Source organism: Saccoglossus kowalevskii, chromosome 3, assembly GCF_978046115.1.
Source record: "Saccoglossus kowalevskii chromosome 3, keSacKowa6.1, whole genome shotgun sequence".
NCBI lineage: Eukaryota > Metazoa > Hemichordata > Enteropneusta > Harrimaniidae > Saccoglossus > Saccoglossus kowalevskii.
Window position 1 is genome coordinate 44,150,843 of NC_140643.1, and position 18,440 is coordinate 44,169,282.

At 39.3% G+C, this 18,440-nt stretch overlaps 1 protein-coding gene across 1 annotated transcript in view; it reads right to left on the bottom strand.

Annotated features, from left to right (window-relative positions):
* Positions 1 to 18,440, bottom strand: part of LOC100377599 (aminoacylase-1-like) — a 22,178-nt gene continuing 3,738 nt past the window's right edge. The window contains exons 3-15 of the mRNA XM_085497250.1: positions 17,371 to 17,442; positions 16,956 to 16,978; positions 15,237 to 15,313; positions 14,621 to 14,710; positions 13,669 to 13,725; positions 13,180 to 13,253; positions 12,790 to 12,839; positions 11,319 to 11,382; positions 10,371 to 10,451; positions 6,426 to 6,494; positions 6,024 to 6,103; positions 930 to 990; positions 1 to 716 (exon numbers count right to left, since the gene is read on the bottom strand). Of these exons, the coding sequence (XP_085353376.1) occupies positions 564 to 716; positions 930 to 990; positions 6,024 to 6,103; positions 6,426 to 6,494; positions 10,371 to 10,451; positions 11,319 to 11,382; positions 12,790 to 12,839; positions 13,180 to 13,253; positions 13,669 to 13,725; positions 14,621 to 14,710; positions 15,237 to 15,313; positions 16,956 to 16,978; positions 17,371 to 17,442 (951 nt within the window). The 3' untranslated portion in view covers positions 1 to 563. The remainder of the gene's footprint in view (positions 717 to 929; positions 991 to 6,023; positions 6,104 to 6,425; positions 6,495 to 10,370; positions 10,452 to 11,318; positions 11,383 to 12,789; positions 12,840 to 13,179; positions 13,254 to 13,668; positions 13,726 to 14,620; positions 14,711 to 15,236; positions 15,314 to 16,955; positions 16,979 to 17,370; positions 17,443 to 18,440) is intronic.

The following is an 18,440-nucleotide window of genomic DNA, read 5'->3' on the forward strand; positions in this document are numbered from 1 at the left end:
TAAAATGTGGCACAACATTTATTCAATTACACAAATATATCTTTTGAAGATGTATTTGGAATGTAATTACTGTAGTCTTTCACAAATAATTAAGAGTTTTCATATTACTGCAATGGAAGCTCTATATTAGAAATGATTATATTTGTATAATGTAATGTACATTGCTTTTCATTGTCATTATCAGTTTGAAGGTACACTGTAACCTCAGTATAATGAACACCGTTATAATGAACTTCCTGATATAATGAACACATAGCGTGTCTCCCTCTCACAACAAACCCAATGTATTATGTGCTTCATTATAGTGAACATTTCACTATAACAAACTAATTGTATGTCTCCCAAAGAGTTCGTTATAGTGAGGCTACAGTGTAATTTAAATGTGTATTTTATTCTTCAGTTGAACATGTCATTGATTTAGCCAATAATCATGCTAGTACATCATCACATGATTTTCATATAGCTGGGACATTGGCCAATCAGCACACTAGTACATCATCACATTATTTTCATATAGCTGGAACATTGGCCAATCAGCACACTAGTACATCATCACATGATTTTCATATAGCTGGGACATTGGCCAATGCCGGTATGATCTTCTCATATATGGTGATGCCTTTGAGAAAGATTTCTTCATTCAGGAATTCATTGTGATCATGCAGTAAAATTGGTGTCTTGTTCATTGGTGAAAAACCAATAGCAGAGTAACCAACCTGGAAACAAATATAAAGTATATACCAATCTCAATATAGTATGTTCCATTCTTTGTACATTGATTATATTTGTGAGGTTGGTTGTGGAGTCTTTGAACAGAAAGTAAGCTTGATTTTTTTAGTCTTGACATTCAGAACATATCACTGGTCATATTTGATGTAGTGCTAATTTTGAATCAGTGTGTTTAACTAAATATGACTTATTTCTCTTACTGCTCGTAAAAAACGGCTGTCAGTGGCTGCTGGGAACACCTCCGTTTCAATCTTCATGTTCCTATAAATAACAACAGTGACATCAGACAAAGTACTGCAATGTTTATTGGCTGAATTGGTCATGTTCAAACAAGCATTATTAGCTGTCATGCATGTCATCCTACAGTGTTCTATTACCTATTCAACCATTTCCTAAAAAATATAGAATATTCCATCCAGACACAGTACGGTTCTAGAACATTCTCAGTGACACGGAAGTGGTAAATAAGTCGTATGCGACAGGGACCAGGCATGTCTATGCAAGAAATGGTTGAGGACAGTGTACTTTTAGGACCAGGCATGTCTATGCAAGAAATGGTTGAGGACAGTGTACTTTTGGGACCAGGCATATCTATGCAAGAAATGGTTGAGGAGAGTGTACTTTTGGGACCAGGCATGTCTATGCAAGAAATGGTTGAGGACAGTTTACTTTTGGAACCAGGCATGTCTATGCAAGAAATGGTTGAGAACAGTGTACTTTTGGGACCAGGCATAACTATGCAAGAAATGGTTGAGGAGAGTGTACTTTTGGGACTAGGCATATCTATGCAAGAAATGGTTGAGGACAGTGTACTTTTGGGACCAGGCATGTCTATACAAAAAATGGTTGAAGAGAGTGTACTTTTGGGACCAGTCATGTCTATGCAAGAAATGGTTGAGGACAGTGTACTTTTGGGACCAGGCATATCTATGCAAGAAATGGTTGAGGACAGTGTACTTTTGGGACCAGGCATGTCTATGCAAGAAATGGTTCAGGACAGTGTACTTTTGGGACCAGGCATGTCTATGCAAGAAATGGTTGAGGAGAGTGTACTTTTGGGACCAGGCATGTCTATGCAAGAAATGGTTGAGGACAGTGTACTTTTGGGACCAGGCATGTCTATGCAAGAAATGGTTGAGAACAGTGTACTTTTGGGACCAGGCATGTCTATGCAAGAAATGGTTGAGGACAGTGTACTTTTTGGACCAGGCATGTCTATGCAAGAAATGGTTGAGGAGAGTGTACTTTTGGGACCAGGCATGTCTATGCAAGAAATGGTTGAGGACAGTGTACTTTTGGGACCAGGCATGTCTATGCAAGAAATGGTTCAGGACAGTGTATTTTTGGGACCAGGCATGTCTATGCAAGAAATGGTTGAGGAGAGTGTACTTTTGGGACCAGGCATGTCTATGCAAGAAATGGTTGAGGACAGTGTACTTTTGGGACCAGGCATGTCTATGCAAGAAATGGTTGAGAACAGTGTACTTTTAGGACCAGGCATGTCTATGCAAGAAATGGTTGAGGACAGTGTACTTTTGGGACCAGGCATGTCTATGCAAGAAATGGTTCAGGACAGTGTACTTTTGGGACCAGGCATGTCTATGCAAGAAATGGTTGAGGAGAGTGTACTTTGGGGACCAGGCATGTCTATGCAAGAAATGGTTGAGGACAGTGTACTTTTGGGACCAGGCATGTCTATGCAAGAAATGGTTGAGAACAGTGTACTTTTGGGACCAGGCATGTCTATGCAAGAAATGGTTGAGGACAGTGTACTTTTGGGACCAGGCATGTCTATGCAAGAAATGGTTGAGGACAGTGTACTTTTTGGACCAGGCATATCTATGCAAGAAATGGTTGAGAACAGTGTACTTTTGGGACCAGGCATGTCTATGCAAGAAATGGTTGAGGACAGTGTACTTTTGGGACCAGGCATGTCTATGCAAGAAATGGTTGAGAACAGTGTACTTTTGGGACCAGGCATGTCTAGGCAAGAAATGGTTGAGGACAGTGTACTTTTTGGACCAGGCATGTCTATACAAGAAATGGTTGAAGAGAGTGTACTTTTGGGACCAGGCATGTCTATGCAAGAAATGGTTGAGGACAGTGTACATTTTGGACCAGGCATATCTATGCAAGAAATGGTTGAGAACAGTGTACTTTTGGGACCAGGCATGTCTATGCAAGAAATGGTTGAAGAGAGTGTACTTTTGGGACCAGTCATGTCTATACAAGAAATGGTTGAGGACAGTGTACTTTTTGGACCAGGCATGTCTATACAAGAAATGGTTGAAGAGAGTGTACTTTTGGGACCAGTCATGTCTATGCAAGAAATGGTTGAGGACAGTGTACTTTTGGGACCAAGCATGTCTATGCAAGAAATGGTTGAGGACAGTGTACTTTTGGGACCAGGCATGTCTATACAAGAAATGGTTGAAGAGAGTGTACTTTTGGGACCAGGCATGTCTATACAAGTAATGGTTGAGGACAGTGTACTATTGGGACTAGGCATATCTATGCAAGAAATGGTTGAGGACAGTGTACTTTTTGGACCAAGCATGTCTATACAAGAAATGGTTGAAGAGAGTGTACTTTTGGGACCAGTCATGTCTATACAAGAAATGGTTGAGGACAGTGTACTTTTTGGACCAGGCATATCTATGCAAGAAATGGTTGAGAACAGTGTACTTTTGGGACCAGGCATGTCTATGCAAGATATGGTTGAGGACAGTGTACTTTTTTGGACCAGGCATGTCTATACAAGAAATGGTTGAAGAGAGTGTACTTTTGGGACCAGGCATGTCTATGCAAGAAATGGTTGAGAACAGTGTACTTTTGGGACCAGGCATGTCTATGCAAGAAATGGTTGAGGACAGTGTACTTTTTGGACCAGGCATGTCTATACAAGAAATGGTTAAAGAGAGTGTACTTTTGGGACCAGGCATGTCTATGCAAGAAATGGTTGAGGAGAGTGTACTTTTGGGACTAGGCATATCTATGCAAGAAATGGTTGAGAACAGTGTACTTTTGGGACCAGGCATGTCTATGCAAGAAATGGTTGAAGAGAGTGTACTTTTGGGACCAGTCATGTCTATACAAGAAATGGTTGAGGACAGTGTACTTTTTGGACCAGGCATGTCTATACAAGAAATGGTTGAAGAGAGTGTACTTTTGGGACCAGTCATGTCTATGCAAGAAATGGTTGAGGACAGTGTACTTTTGGGACCAGGCATGTCTATGCAAGAAATGGTTGAGGACAGTGTACTTTTGGGACCAGGCATGTCTATACAAGAAATGGTTGAAGAGAGTGTACTTTTGGGACCAGGCATGTCTATACAAGAAATGGTTGAGGACAGTGTACTTTTGGGACCAGGCATGTATATGCAAGAAATGGTTGAGGAGAGTGTACTTTTGGGACCAGGCATATCTATGCAAGGAATGGTTGAAGAGAGTGTACTTTTGGGACCAGGCATGTCTATGCAAGAAATGGTTGAGGAGAGTGTACTTTTGGGACCAGGCATGTCTATGCAAGAAATGGTTGAGAACAGTGTACTTTTGGGACCAGGCATGTCTATGCAAGAAATGGTTGAGAACAGTGTACTTTTGGGACCAGGCATGTCTATGCAAGAAATGGTTGAGGAGAGTGTACTTTTGGGACCAGTCATGTCTATGCAAGAAATGGTTGAGGAGAGTGTACTTTTGGGACCAGGCATGTCTATGCAAGAAATGGTTGAGGACAGTGTACTTTTGGGACCAGGCATGTCTATGCAAGAAATGGTTGAGAACAGTGTACTTTTGGGACCAGGCATGTCTATGCAAGAAATGGTTGAGGACAGTGTACTTTTTGGACCAGGCATGTCTATGCAAGAAATGGTTGAAAACAGTGTACTTTTGGGAACAGGCATGTCTATGCAAGAAATGGTTGAAAACAGTGTACTTTTGGGAACAGGCATGTCTATGCAAGAAATGGTTGAAAACAGTGTACTTTTGGGAACAGGCATGTCTATGCAAGAAATGATTGAGAACAGTGTACTTTTGGGACCAGGCATAACTATGCAATAATTGGTTGAGGAGAGTGTACTTTTGGGACCAGGCATGTCTATGCAAGAAATGGTTGAGGACAGAGTACTTTTGGGACCAGGCATGTCTATGCAAAAATGGTTGAGGACAGTTTACTTTTGGGACCAGGCATGTCTATGCAAGAAATGGTTGAGGAGAGTGTACTTTTGGGACCATGCATGTCTATGCAAGAAATGGTTGAGAACAGTGTACTTTTGGGACCAGGCATGTCTATGCAAGAAATGGTTGAGGACAGTGTACTTTTGGGACCAGGCATAACTATGCAAGAAATGGTTGAGAACAGTGTACTTTTGGGATCAGGCATGTCTATGCAAGAAATGGTTGAGGACAGAGTACTTTTGGGACCAGGCATGTCTATGCAAGAAATGGTTGAGGACAGTGTATTTTTGGGACCAGGCATGTCTATGCAAGAAATGGTTGAGGACAGAGTACTTTTGGGACCAGGCATGTCTATGCAAGAAATGGTTGAAGAGAGTGTACTTTTGGGACCAGGCATAACTATGCAAGAAATGGTTGAGGACAGTGTATTTTTGGGACCAGGCATGTCTATGCAAGAAATGGTTGAGGACAGTGTATTTTTGGGACCAGGCATGTCTATGCAAGAAATGGTTGAGAACAGTGTACTTTTGGGACCAGGCATATCTATGCAAGAAATGGTTGAGGACAGTGTACTTTTGGGACCAGGCATAACTATGCAAGATATGGTTGAGAACAGCGTACTTTTGGGACCAGGCATGTCTATGCAAGAAATGGTTGAGGACAGTGTACTTTTGGGACCAGGCATAACTATGCAAGATATGGTTGAGAACAGCATACTTTTGGGACCAGGCATGTCTATGAAAGAAATGGTTCAGAACAGTGTACTTTTGGGACCAGGCATGTCTATGCAAGAAATGGTTGAGGACAGAGTACTTTTGGGACCAGGCATAACTATGCAAGAAATTATTGAGGACAGTGTACTTTTAGAACCAGGCATGTCTATGCAAGAAATGGTTGACGACAGTGTACTTTTGGAACCAGGCAAACTACATCTTAGGATAGACTAATATCCAGTATTAATATAAGATTAAAAGTGGATCAATTATTCAGAGAATTCAGGGCTTTAGTGTCATCCACCACCAATTGGGTTTGTTGTTTGTTGAGACTATCATGAAAATTTAGTCTGTATTTCAATACACCTTAAAGTATCCTTACAGAGTGGATTGGAATACACTTACATTTGTTTACAAGCATTACTGAATGCATTCCACCATGGGTTACTAGGACTGATAGATGTAGTAGTGCTATCCATATGTCTCTGTTGGAACAATTGATAAACAAACAAGTGCCAATTATTCACATCAAATAATTTGACCAATCAATTAAATATAATTAATATTCCAAAAAAACATAGAATTTGTGTGGTTTATTGCTGTTATTTCTTTTTTTATAGATAAGTTAATCAAGTATTGTATACGATAGGATAGAATGTATGCTACGATTGTGTTTTTGCCATATGGCACTGTCTTATTAGACAGCAAATACAAAATGTATTATGGTATATTAAAGAAGCATGATAGCCAAATGAAAAGCCTTTAAAAGTATTAAACTTCACACACATTGGATGAAGCATTACTTACCTGTACAAATTCATGAGAGACACCATCACCTGCATCATTACACCATTTAGCAATTTTTTTCTCAAATTCCTGAAAAAAATAAAGTCACCTTCAATTAACTCTAATTGTACCAGCCTCATAGAGTTTTCAAATTTGTAGACAAAATAAAGTATTGAATTATGAATGGGATCAGCGCAATATTTCACTTCAGAACACTTAGCAATCCCAACCTTGGCTATCCCAACCTACTGATCTCCCAACCATGGCTATCCCAACCTACTGATCTCCCAACCATGGCTATCCCAACCCATTGATCTCCCAACCTTGGCTATCCCAACCCATTGATCTCCCAACCTTGGCTATCCCAACCTACTGATCTCCCAACCTTGGCTATCCCAACCCATTGATCTCCCAACCTTGGCTATCCCAACCCATTGATCTCCCAACCTTGGCTATCCCAACCCATTGATCTCCCAACCTTGGCTATCCCAACCCATTGATCTCCCAACCTTGGCTATCCCAACCTACTGATCTTCCAACCGTGGCTATCCCAACCTACTGATCTCCCAACCTTGGCTATCCCAATCTACTGATCTCCCAACCGTGGCTATCCCAACCTACTGATCTCCCAACCGTGGCTATCCCAACCTACTGATCTCCCAACCGTGGATATCCCAACCTACTGATCTCCCAACCTTGGTTATCCCAACCTACTGATCTTCCAACCTTGGCTATCCCAACCTACTGATCTTCCAACCGTGGCTATCCCAACCTACTGATCTCCCAACCGTGGCTATCCCAATCTACTGATCTCCCAACCTTGGCTATCCCAACCTACTGATCTTCCAACCGTGGCTATCCCAACCTACTGATCTCCCAACCGTGGCTATCCCAACCTACTGATCTCCCAACCTTGGCTATCCCAACCTACTGATCTCCCAACCTTGGCTATCCCAACCTCTCCAAACCGTGGCTATCCCAACCTACTGATCTCCCAACCTTGGCTATCACAACCTACTGATCTCCCAACCGTGGCTATCCCAACCTACTGATCTCCCAACTGTGGCTATCCCAACCTACTGATCTCCCAACCGTGGTATCCCAACCTACTGATCTCCCAACCGTGGCTATCCCAACCTACTGATCTCCCAACCGTGGCTATCCCAACCTACTGATCTTCTAACCATGGCTATCCCAACTTACTGATCTCCCAATCGTGGCTATCCCAACCTACTGATCTCCCAACCTTGGCTATCCTAACCTACTGAACTCCCAACCGTGGCTATCCCAACCTACTGATCTCCCAACCTTGGCTATCCCAACCTACTGATCTCCCAAACGTGGCTATTCCAACCTACTGATCTCCCAACCGTGGCTATCCCAACCTACTGATCTCCCAACCGTGGATATCCCAACCTACTGATCTCCCAACCTTGATTATCCCAACCTACTGATCTCCCAACCTTGGCTATCCTAACCTACTTATCTTCCAACCGTAGCTATCCCAACCAACTGATCTCCCAACCGTGGCTATCCCAACCTACTGATCTCCCAACCTTGGCTATCCCAACCTACTGATCTCCCAACCGTGGCAATCCCAACCTACTGATCTCCCAACCATGGCTATCCCAACCTACTGATCTCCCAAACGTGGCTATCCCAACCTACTGATCTCCCAACTGTGGCTATCCCAACCTACTGATCTCCCAACCGTGGTATCCCAACCTACTGATCTCCAAACTATGGCTATCCCAACCTACTGATCTCCCAACCGTGGCTATTCCAACCTACTGATCTCCCAACTGTGGCTATCCCAACCTACTGATATCCCAACCTTGGCTATCCCAACCTACTGATCTTCTAACCGTGGCTATCCCAACCTACTGATCTCCCAACCGTGGCTATCCCAACCTACTGAACTCCCAACTTTGGCTATCCCAACCTACTGATCTCCCAACCGTGGCTATCCCAACCTACTGATCTCCCAACCGTGGCTATCCCAACCTACTGATCTCCCAACTGTGGCTATCCCAACCTACTGATCTCCCAACCGTGGTATCCCAACCTACTGATCTCCCAACCGTGGCTATCCCAACCTACTGAACTCCCAACCTTGGCTATCCCAACATACTGATCTTCTAACCGTGGCTATCCCAACCTACTGATCTCCCAACCGTGGCTATCCCAACCTACTGAACTCCCAACCTTGGCTATCCCAACCTACTGATCTCCCAACCGTGGCTATCCCAACCTACTGATCTCCCAACCGTGGCTATCCCAACCTACTGATCTCCCAACCGTGGCTATCCCAACCTACTGATCTCCCAACCGTGGCTATTCCAACGTACTGATCTCCCAACCATGGCTATCCCAACCTACTGATCTCCCAACCGTGGCTATCCCAACCTACTGATCTCCCAACCTTGGCTATCCCAACCTACTCATCTCCCAACCTTGGCTATCCCAACCTATTGATCTCCCAACCTTGGCTATCCCAACCTACTGATCTCCCAACCTTGGCTATCCCAACCTACTGATCTTCTAACCATGGCTATCCCAACCTACTGATCTCCCAACCTTGGCTATCCCAACCTACTGATCTCCCAACCGTGGCTATCCCAACCTAGTGATCTCCCAACCATGGCTATCCCAACCTACTGATCTCCCAACCGTGGCTATCCCAACATACTGATCTCCCAACCGTGGCAATTACAACGTACTGATCTCCCAACCTTGGCTATCCCAACCTACTGATCTCCCAACCGTGGCTATCCCAACCTACTGATCTCCCAACCGTGGCTATCCCAACCTACTGATCTCCCAACCGTGGCTATCCCAACCTACTGATCTCCCAACTGTGGCTATCCCAACCTACTGATCTCCCAACCGTGGTATCCCAACCTACTGATCTCCAAACCGTGGCTATCCCAACCTACTGATCTCCCAACCGTGGCTATTCCAACCTACTGATCTCCCAACTGTGGCTATCCCAACCTACTGATTTCCCAACCTTGGCTATCCCAACCTACTGATCTTCTAACCATGGCTATCCCAACCTACTAATCTCCCAACCGTGGCTATCCCAACCTACTGAACTCCCAACTTTGGCTATCCCAACCTACTGATCTTCTAACCGTGGCTATCCCAACCGTGGCTATCCCAACCTACTGAACTCCCAACCTTGGCTATCCCAACCTACTGATCTCCCAACCGTGGCTATCCCAACCGACTGATCTCCCAACCGTGGCTATTCCAATGTACTGATCTCCCAACCGTGGCTATCCCAACCTACTGATCTCCCAACCGTGGCTATCCCAACCTACTGATCTCCCAACTTTGGCTATCCCAACCTACTGATCTCCCAACCTTGGCTATCCCAACCTACTGATCTCCCAACCTTGGCTATCCCAACCTACTGATCTCCCAACCTTGGCTATCTCAACCTAAATGATCTTCTAACCATGGCTATCCCAACCTACTGATCTCCCAACCATGGCTATCCCAACCTACTGATCTTCCAACTGTGGCTATCCCAACCTACTGATCTCCCAACCGTGGCATTTACAACGTACTGATCTCCCAACCGTGGCTATCCCAACCTACTGATCTCCCAACCTTGGCTATCAGAACCTACTGATCTCCCAACCGTGGCTATTCCAACCTACTGATCTTTCAACCTTGGCTATCCCAACCAACTGATCTTCCAACCGTGGCTATCCCAACCTACTGATCTTCCAACCGTGGCTATCCCAACCTATTGATCTCCCAACCGTGGCTATTCCAACCTACTGATCTCCCAACCATGGCTATCTCAACCTACTGATGTCCCAACCTACTGATATCTCTACTTACGTGTCTCCAACCCTTGAATATCCCAATCTATTGATGCCAACTGCAGTTATTGCAACATGGTACAATTGCTAAAACTACAGTATATGTATTGGAGACCATGGTATATGTACTTACTTTCATATCAACATCAATTGAAAGACGAATATCAAAGGATGCAGTGAAATCAACAGGCACCACATTGTGCGCAATGCCTCCCTGCAATGAAAAAAAAATTAATGTAAAAGCATTTATTTTCAATATTTTGTTTGAAACTTCCAGATTTTTCAGTAAAAGCCTGAGTTGTTTTAATTTTACATGTTCAAGTCAAATTAACTCAGAGAAAGTAAGCAAACATCACATGAATTTGTTACTGCAATAAAATTATTATTATAATAGCATTTCCATATGTGCTACTGATAATAGTCATAGCAATTTGTCACGGGGTCCTTTCTCAGTAGCTTAACTTTAATTGTACATGTTGGAGTGTATATTTTTACAGTTTAATTATTTTGACCATAGAATTGCGCTGTATTTGACACTGTAATGGGTGTAACTAACCCATCCGAAAATGAAACCTTCCTGAATAAATTACTAGTAACTTGTCACATGGTGTAAAACAATGGGATCACTTCTCCCTGCTGCCTGTCACAGTTAACATCTTGAGAAGTTTGTTAGTAGCTCCTGATACTTTGGGTTGGAAACCCCATGGCCAACTGCATGTGCTTCAACTATTGTATCCTACATGGTGACGTCACTGAGTCTCCATAGTCGTGCTGCAACTTATTTGTCAAACCGTCATCGGGACATAATTCCTAGGAGATTGTCAAACCACCATCGTGACATTAAATCGTGCGATACAACGAACACTGTGCATGGAACTGAGTCAACTACAGAGGCTACTTATATATATCAATACCAATATACCTACATTATTTATATTGTTTATTTTGGGGTAAAGAACCCAACCACAAGGTCAGTGACAGTACTTTATTTTGGCCATTGTATTTTTGTATTACGTTTGGCGATTCTACCACACCATAGTACTTCACCGTATAATTTGAGACACAATTCAAGCTAACTTACCTGTAGTTTGGTTAGATTCACAGTTGTTACATCACCAAGGCGAAGATCAACATTTTTCTCAAGCCTATATGGAAAAAACACAGTTATTAGTTGATGATTAACTTATCATTCTGAATTTATTTTCCTTTTACGAAAATTTCAATTATGCCTGACTTGGCCACATGTGAATCATAACAAGATTGTACATGCAGTCTGGTCATTTTGATCTGGTGATATAACCCTACATTAATTGTCAACAGTGATGCAAGATTTTGAAAACACAATCTCTTGACAAACAAGTCTAAATTAAATTATAGCAATTTTTAGTTGTTTTGAAGAAACTTCTGAATCAGATCAACATTTAACTGCAAATATCAATTATTGCAAATATTATATTACCCATGCACTGACCACTCACAAATGAGCACATATTTTAAGTTTCATTTAAAGACATTCAAAGTATTAAATTTACCATACACATTTTATTGTTAAGCTTAGTTTATTACTTCATTCACCAATATCTCACAATTTCCCCTCAAAACAATATGAAACAAGTCATTGTCAATGACACATCCCCGTTCCGTTCATATTTGAGTGACATATACATTCAAAGTAGATCATGACCGGAGTCTCAGACCACTTCCAGTGGTCTGATCCGAAATGCACCTGCATATGTACAACACATTGTATGATGTGTGTGAAGTGTGGTCTTGATCTGTCCAGGCATGTCCGAGATATCCATCGAAAACTAAATTCTTTAAAACAAAATGGCCGCCAGTCGGCCATTTCGAACTTGATCCGGAAAAAAAAATGACGTGCATCAAGGTCCTATTATGTTTAATATATGCACTAAATCTGAACAAAATCCATCCATGCATGACTGAGATCCGGTTCCGGAATTGTGAAAATACGTGATTTTGATGCATTTTCGGCCTTAAAATGGCCATCATTCAGCTATTGTTAAGCGGATCATGAAACAAATGCACATATCTATTTGTGACATAATGTACCATGTGTGTGTGAAGTTTGAACTCGATCAATCCAGGCATGTCTCAGATACGAATCCAGAACTGAATTCTTTAAAACAAAATGGCCACCAGTCAACCATTTCAAACTCGATCCCCCCCAAAAAAAGATGTGCATCAAGGTCCTGTTATGTTTAATGTATGTACCAAATTTGAACAAAATCCATCCATGCATAACTGAGATCCGGGTCCGGAATGGTGAAAATGTGCGATTTTGATGCATTTTCGGCCTTAAAATGGCGGTTATTCGGCTATCGTTAATGGGATCATGAAAAAAATGCATGTGCATATGTCCCATGTAATATGTGATGTATGAGTGAAGTTTAAACTTAATAAGTCCATGCATGTTTGAGATACAGGTGATCACGGACGCACAGACGCACGGATGCACACAGGGCAAACCATAAGTCCCCATTTTCGGACTACGTCCGAACGGGGACTAATTAAAAACACATGCATATACACACCTTTTTTTCTGTTCTTCTCTGAATGCAAGGAATGAGTCAATAACTTTTTGCTGAAACAAATTTAAAGTGAAACAGTTTTATAGATGATGACTTTAACTAATTCACTTCATATACATGTACTATCTCAGACTCAGAGATGGGATTTGCAAATGTGTACCAAGCAAAAAACATGCATATTAATAACCCCCAGCCCACACACATTGAACCATCATAACTCTTATCGACCATAACCACTCACATTACCACGTTTATGCAAAAGGTAATTGATTGTGCACTTCAATCTCTTTGAGACTAATCAGTTCCTAATAATAATAATAATAATAATGCAAAAATCAATTTAATAATAGCGAGAAAAATCTTTGAAAATATTGATGAGCAATATAAACTCACCAACTTCTCAGCAGCTGTGTTTTCAATAAATCTTGAACCATGTCCTGGATTACCAGTACATTTTACATTCACCCCTATAAATATATAAAATGACAGTATAGGATTACCTGCCAACCATAAGTTTAGAATAAATTCTATTCTGAAAACATCTCTCCACAAATTTTCCATTTCACAATTACCGCGTTTTACTTTTGGCTAAAGTCAACTTTAGTCATAACCTGAATTATGTTTCCCGATTTTTATTTCAAATTTCTCCTGCAGCAATGTTTATGTTTATTTGGTCCAAAATGAAGTTATAGAAAAATACTTAAAAATATGCAACATCAACATTTTTGTGGGAAAAACTATGGCCTCTATTGGGTGTACTATACAACACATACATCAAGCATGGTCTCAGCTTGAGAAATTTAACACATAACAAAACGTTTTTTTGTAAAAAACACAAAATGCATGCATTTCAAATACACTTCATTAAAATATTTTACTTACACCAAACTGGTCTCTCGGCATAGAATACTGTAAATGCATCCTCTGGATTGGCAAGACCTGATGAACACATGACAAATTGTATCAATGGTGATTGACAAATAAATATTTTACTTTCAATTTAAAGGTACCAATAATTCAATAATAATAACTTTATTACACTACTAAAAACTTTCAGAGGGTTTTTGTATGGTAAGGAACATAAATACAAGGAAATACAAAAAACATACAATACAAAAGAGATAAAATAAAGTGTTAGTAAAATAAAAGAAAAAATAAATTAATTACTTTCAATCTGTGGTTTTAAAAATTGTGCTCTTCAAATATTTTGCTAAGGTTATATTATTCTCCATAACCTTTTTAAATATGGAATTCACATCCATTGTGTAAATATTTATTGCACACTCATCAAACAGTTTTTTTCTTTGTTCTATATAGCCAGTACAAAATATCAGGAAATGTTTTTCATCTCCTAACGCTTCAGTTCTACATTTTTTACAGTGTCTATTTTCTAATTCTATTTTGGGCTTTGTTCTTCTACCTAATTCTATTTCTAAGTTGTGGTCACTCAGATGAAATTTTGAAAGCATTTTCCTGAGGCTGAAATTTGAAATGTTTTGCAAATAATTTTCCATATTATAACTTACTTTGAATAATTTGTATGTTCTCAGTTTTGTTCCCCTGTTTCATTGGTTTCACTGAAATTTAGTTCTTCTCAATGGTGGTTTGGGCATTAAGTGACTAGGTAAATGGAATTTTGATTGGCTCACTGACCCCGAGGAGTAACCAATGTACATGTATGTTGAGACTAGAGCAAGATGGATTCTGATGCATTTTGCCAATTGTTGGCATAACTTGTTGTAGCCACGCAGTACTAAAAGTAAATCCCCAGTAGTGATTAGTTAGTAGAAGCTTATACAGTATTGTATTGCAATTATTCTAATGAATTTCTCACCTTCATCTAAGACATATCCCACATTCATCTCTTTAAACTCAGGTCTCTTTATAAATAAACCCATTCCAAGAGTACCAGTAACTTCTTCATCTAAACAAAATACACTAATGCATATTTATATAAGAATAGTTTATATTGAGTCAGTTGACAATTTTAGTTACAAGCTTGCACCAAATATATTCTTATTAATGTGTATGTGAGACATATATTTGTCACATCTAATTCAGCATCTTGGTTCTTCCACCATGAATACATTTAGAGAGAAAAACTTTTTTGAAAATTAATTTCAGACAATAGTATAAGTGCAATAATTTAACAGGGACTTAACATCATAATTTGTCTTATCACTGGTGCCCTCTACATCTAAGAATTTGACAATGACTTTATAAAATGTACCACTTTCATCTAGCATAATCGCACACACACAAAGGTAAGTCACTTTCTTCAATATGTATTTTTTTTCATGAATTTAGTTGACACTCCAGGACACTTTCCTGTCGCTACTTGTGTTATTTATTGATCACATTGCTGTTTATTTTTTCTGTTTGAAGGTTGCACAAATAATCATGCTTAGTTATGTGACTAATATTTCACATAATAAATAATTCATACTAACCAGGAACAAATGTCATATATATAGTCCTCTGTGGTGTTTCTCCCTTACTTTTCAACCTCCGAATCGCCTCAATATACCTAGCATAGAAAGAAGTGTAAGAATTATGTACATATAAAAGACAGTATTGGGTTTATTGAAAACCGACAGCTAACAAATGATACGATGTATAGAACAAAGGAATTATTAAAAAACATGTATTTACAAACTAGTACCTGTGTAACCACAAGTACACAAATCAATAGCATCATAAAAAATTACACAAGCGATATTGACATGTCATCGCTGCCCATAAGAAATTCTAATTTATTTTTAATTGAAAAGAATGTAGTACTTGGTATGAGATTTACATAATGTCTGAAACAAGATGAAAACAGGTTTATTTTCTCTATTAGTAGCGTTATTAATATTAATTAATATTAAGATTTATATTATTTTGTGGCAGTGTCAATACTAGTAGATTTACTACCATTAAAAAAGCACAAAACTTGGAAAAATCAGATCGCACCAATGCAGGTCAACTGTGTGTGCATAGGAGTGTGTTCACATGGGTATGTATTGATATCCTTACTCCCATTTTAAAAGTGTTTTCAAAGCATCAGAGGAGATGTTATTGCCTCCTGTCATGCCTGCAAAATAGTTATTTCCCAATGCTGAGTGAGGCCAGTGAACTGTTGAGTACTTGAAGCCAAATGAAAGGTGTAGTGAGTTCTCAAATCTGACAGGAAAGCCTGTATTCAAGTCAATGTGCATTTAGACCTGCTGCCACTAGTTGCAACAGAAATATCTTCCCAAACAATATATCTAAAATCTATACCAATATCTAAGTAGGGGAAAGTTTTAAAATAAAATCTTGTTATTTATATACTATTTGCTCAGTTATATTTAGTTACTTTCTGATATGTTGCTAAGGAAGGTATTTGTGACATGTTACCATGAACACATATTCTATTGCAATTATAGTGGTAGGTTAGACATGATTTGACTAATACACTTCAAATACAGCAAATATGTATGATATACATAACATCAAAATGAGACAATGTTGTAGATGCATATATAGTCTGAGGATAAATGGAACATACAACATCATAACAGTAAGTTGTTAGTCAAGTAACTGAGATGGTAATTTACAAAAAATCTTTCTAGAGTATACTCAATAATATTATGTTACAAACGCCATTCGGCTAAATTTAGATGAAAATGCAAAATAACTGAACACAACATTTAACGTTTTATATCTTGCCTTTGTACCAAATTTAACCCAAATCTGTACAATCATAGACCTTAGGTCCATGACACAATCATGTCTCTGTAAAATGAGCAGAACACACAGCAAAAAACAAAATGGCCACCAGTCCACCATTTTGAATCCAATGATGAAAAAAAAAGGTATGCATCTGTAACCCACTATGACTGATGTCAATGCCAAGTTTGAATGAAATCGGCCCAAGAAACGGTTGATGGCCAAATGTTGATTTTTGGTCTTTTTTGGTACAAAAATGGTCGCCAGACAGTCAAAAGTCAGCCAAATCAAAAATAAATTGATGCACACATGTCCTTCATTATGACTAGTCTTTGAAGAAAATCTGTCCAGGTGTCTCTGAGAAATGACGACGGATGCATGGATTGACAGACGGAACCCAAAACATAAGTCCCTGTTTCGGGCTACATCCAACGGGGGTAATAAATGCAGTGATTGTAGATATTGATTCCACTTACTGTATTGCAACACTCTTCATATCCTATATGAATTATGAAAATGAAATACAAGACAATATTATTTTTATAATATCAGACACTTTACAATAAAATCTAAAAGATATATGCTAATGACAATCATTTCCATTACATATTAAACGTGACAATGTTCAATTTCTATGTGTTTTGCAATATGGCTGGTATCTATAGACAGCAGTAATATGTGCTATTATAACTTCTCATTTGTAACCCTAAGTTGATTTTCATGTAATCACACAATATTAAATTTTTTAGATTTTCATTGAGATTATCATGCAGTACATATCGATATACTCATATGACAGTCACTCATTCAAAATAACTACCGTGGTTATATTAGAAAAGTATCAAAATTCATATCAATATGAAAGGAATTCAAAATAATGGAGTGTATTACCTGTGTCCCTCTGCCATAAATGTCACCATTGTCCATTTTCTTGGCTTCAAACGCGTCACATTTCCAGTGCTCCTGTAAAATACCGTATCTCACAGATTATCATATTTTTACCATAGTTACACACCAGTGTGCCCTCTAAGCTAATATGACGTGCTACTTAAACACAAAGATTTCTATGACAAAACTAGTTGTGTTAATTCACTGGCACATTATTGTATGGACTTGTCTGATATGTTAATGGTTAATTTCTTTAAATGCAAGGAAAATAATATGGTCAGTTGACATCATTTCAAACATAAATTTTGTTTTTATAGCGACCATGTTACTCTTTCAGCTCAGTTGACTTTACACTGCATGCTTCACAATTTGCTAACAATTTGTTCATTGCTATATAAATAGTAACTCCTCAATTTCATATGGTGGCACAGATTGCTATAAAAATCATTCAGGCCTTAATTTGGCTCTTACCAAATTCACACAAACATTTCATAGTTAATTTTATAAACAAATTAGACCCGAGGGTAGTCTAGCAGCAGTAAATTATGAGGTTATTACGAGGATACCTCAAAGTATGCATGAAGATAGTATAGCTGGAGTATTGACCGACGCGCATAATAACCTTTATTATTATACATCTTTTCCTTCCAAAGATACAACATTGGGAATGCCGAAATCCAAAATGTTTAGAACAGAATCAGCGAACTTCTTTGTGTGGAGTCCCGTCAAACTCTGGTGGCAAGCAGCCATGTTTGTTTTTATTATTAGAGAACGCTTACGTGCGTAGTCATTCAATATTTGAAATTTTCATTTCCTAACTTATAGCGTTACGGTGACAGGTGTATAATAACATAATTTATACCAAAAATTGTCATGACTCATGAGTATGACAGGTATAAATAATCACTTCTACTCAGTATATCTATAATAATATGCTAGCTGGTTCCAAAGCCTGTTCACATTTTACTAAAGATACATGATAATTAATTATTATAATGCCATCCATACACCAGGCAATATAATAGTAATAAACCATCACCTGGCCATGTATACAACTCTATTTTGTACATTAG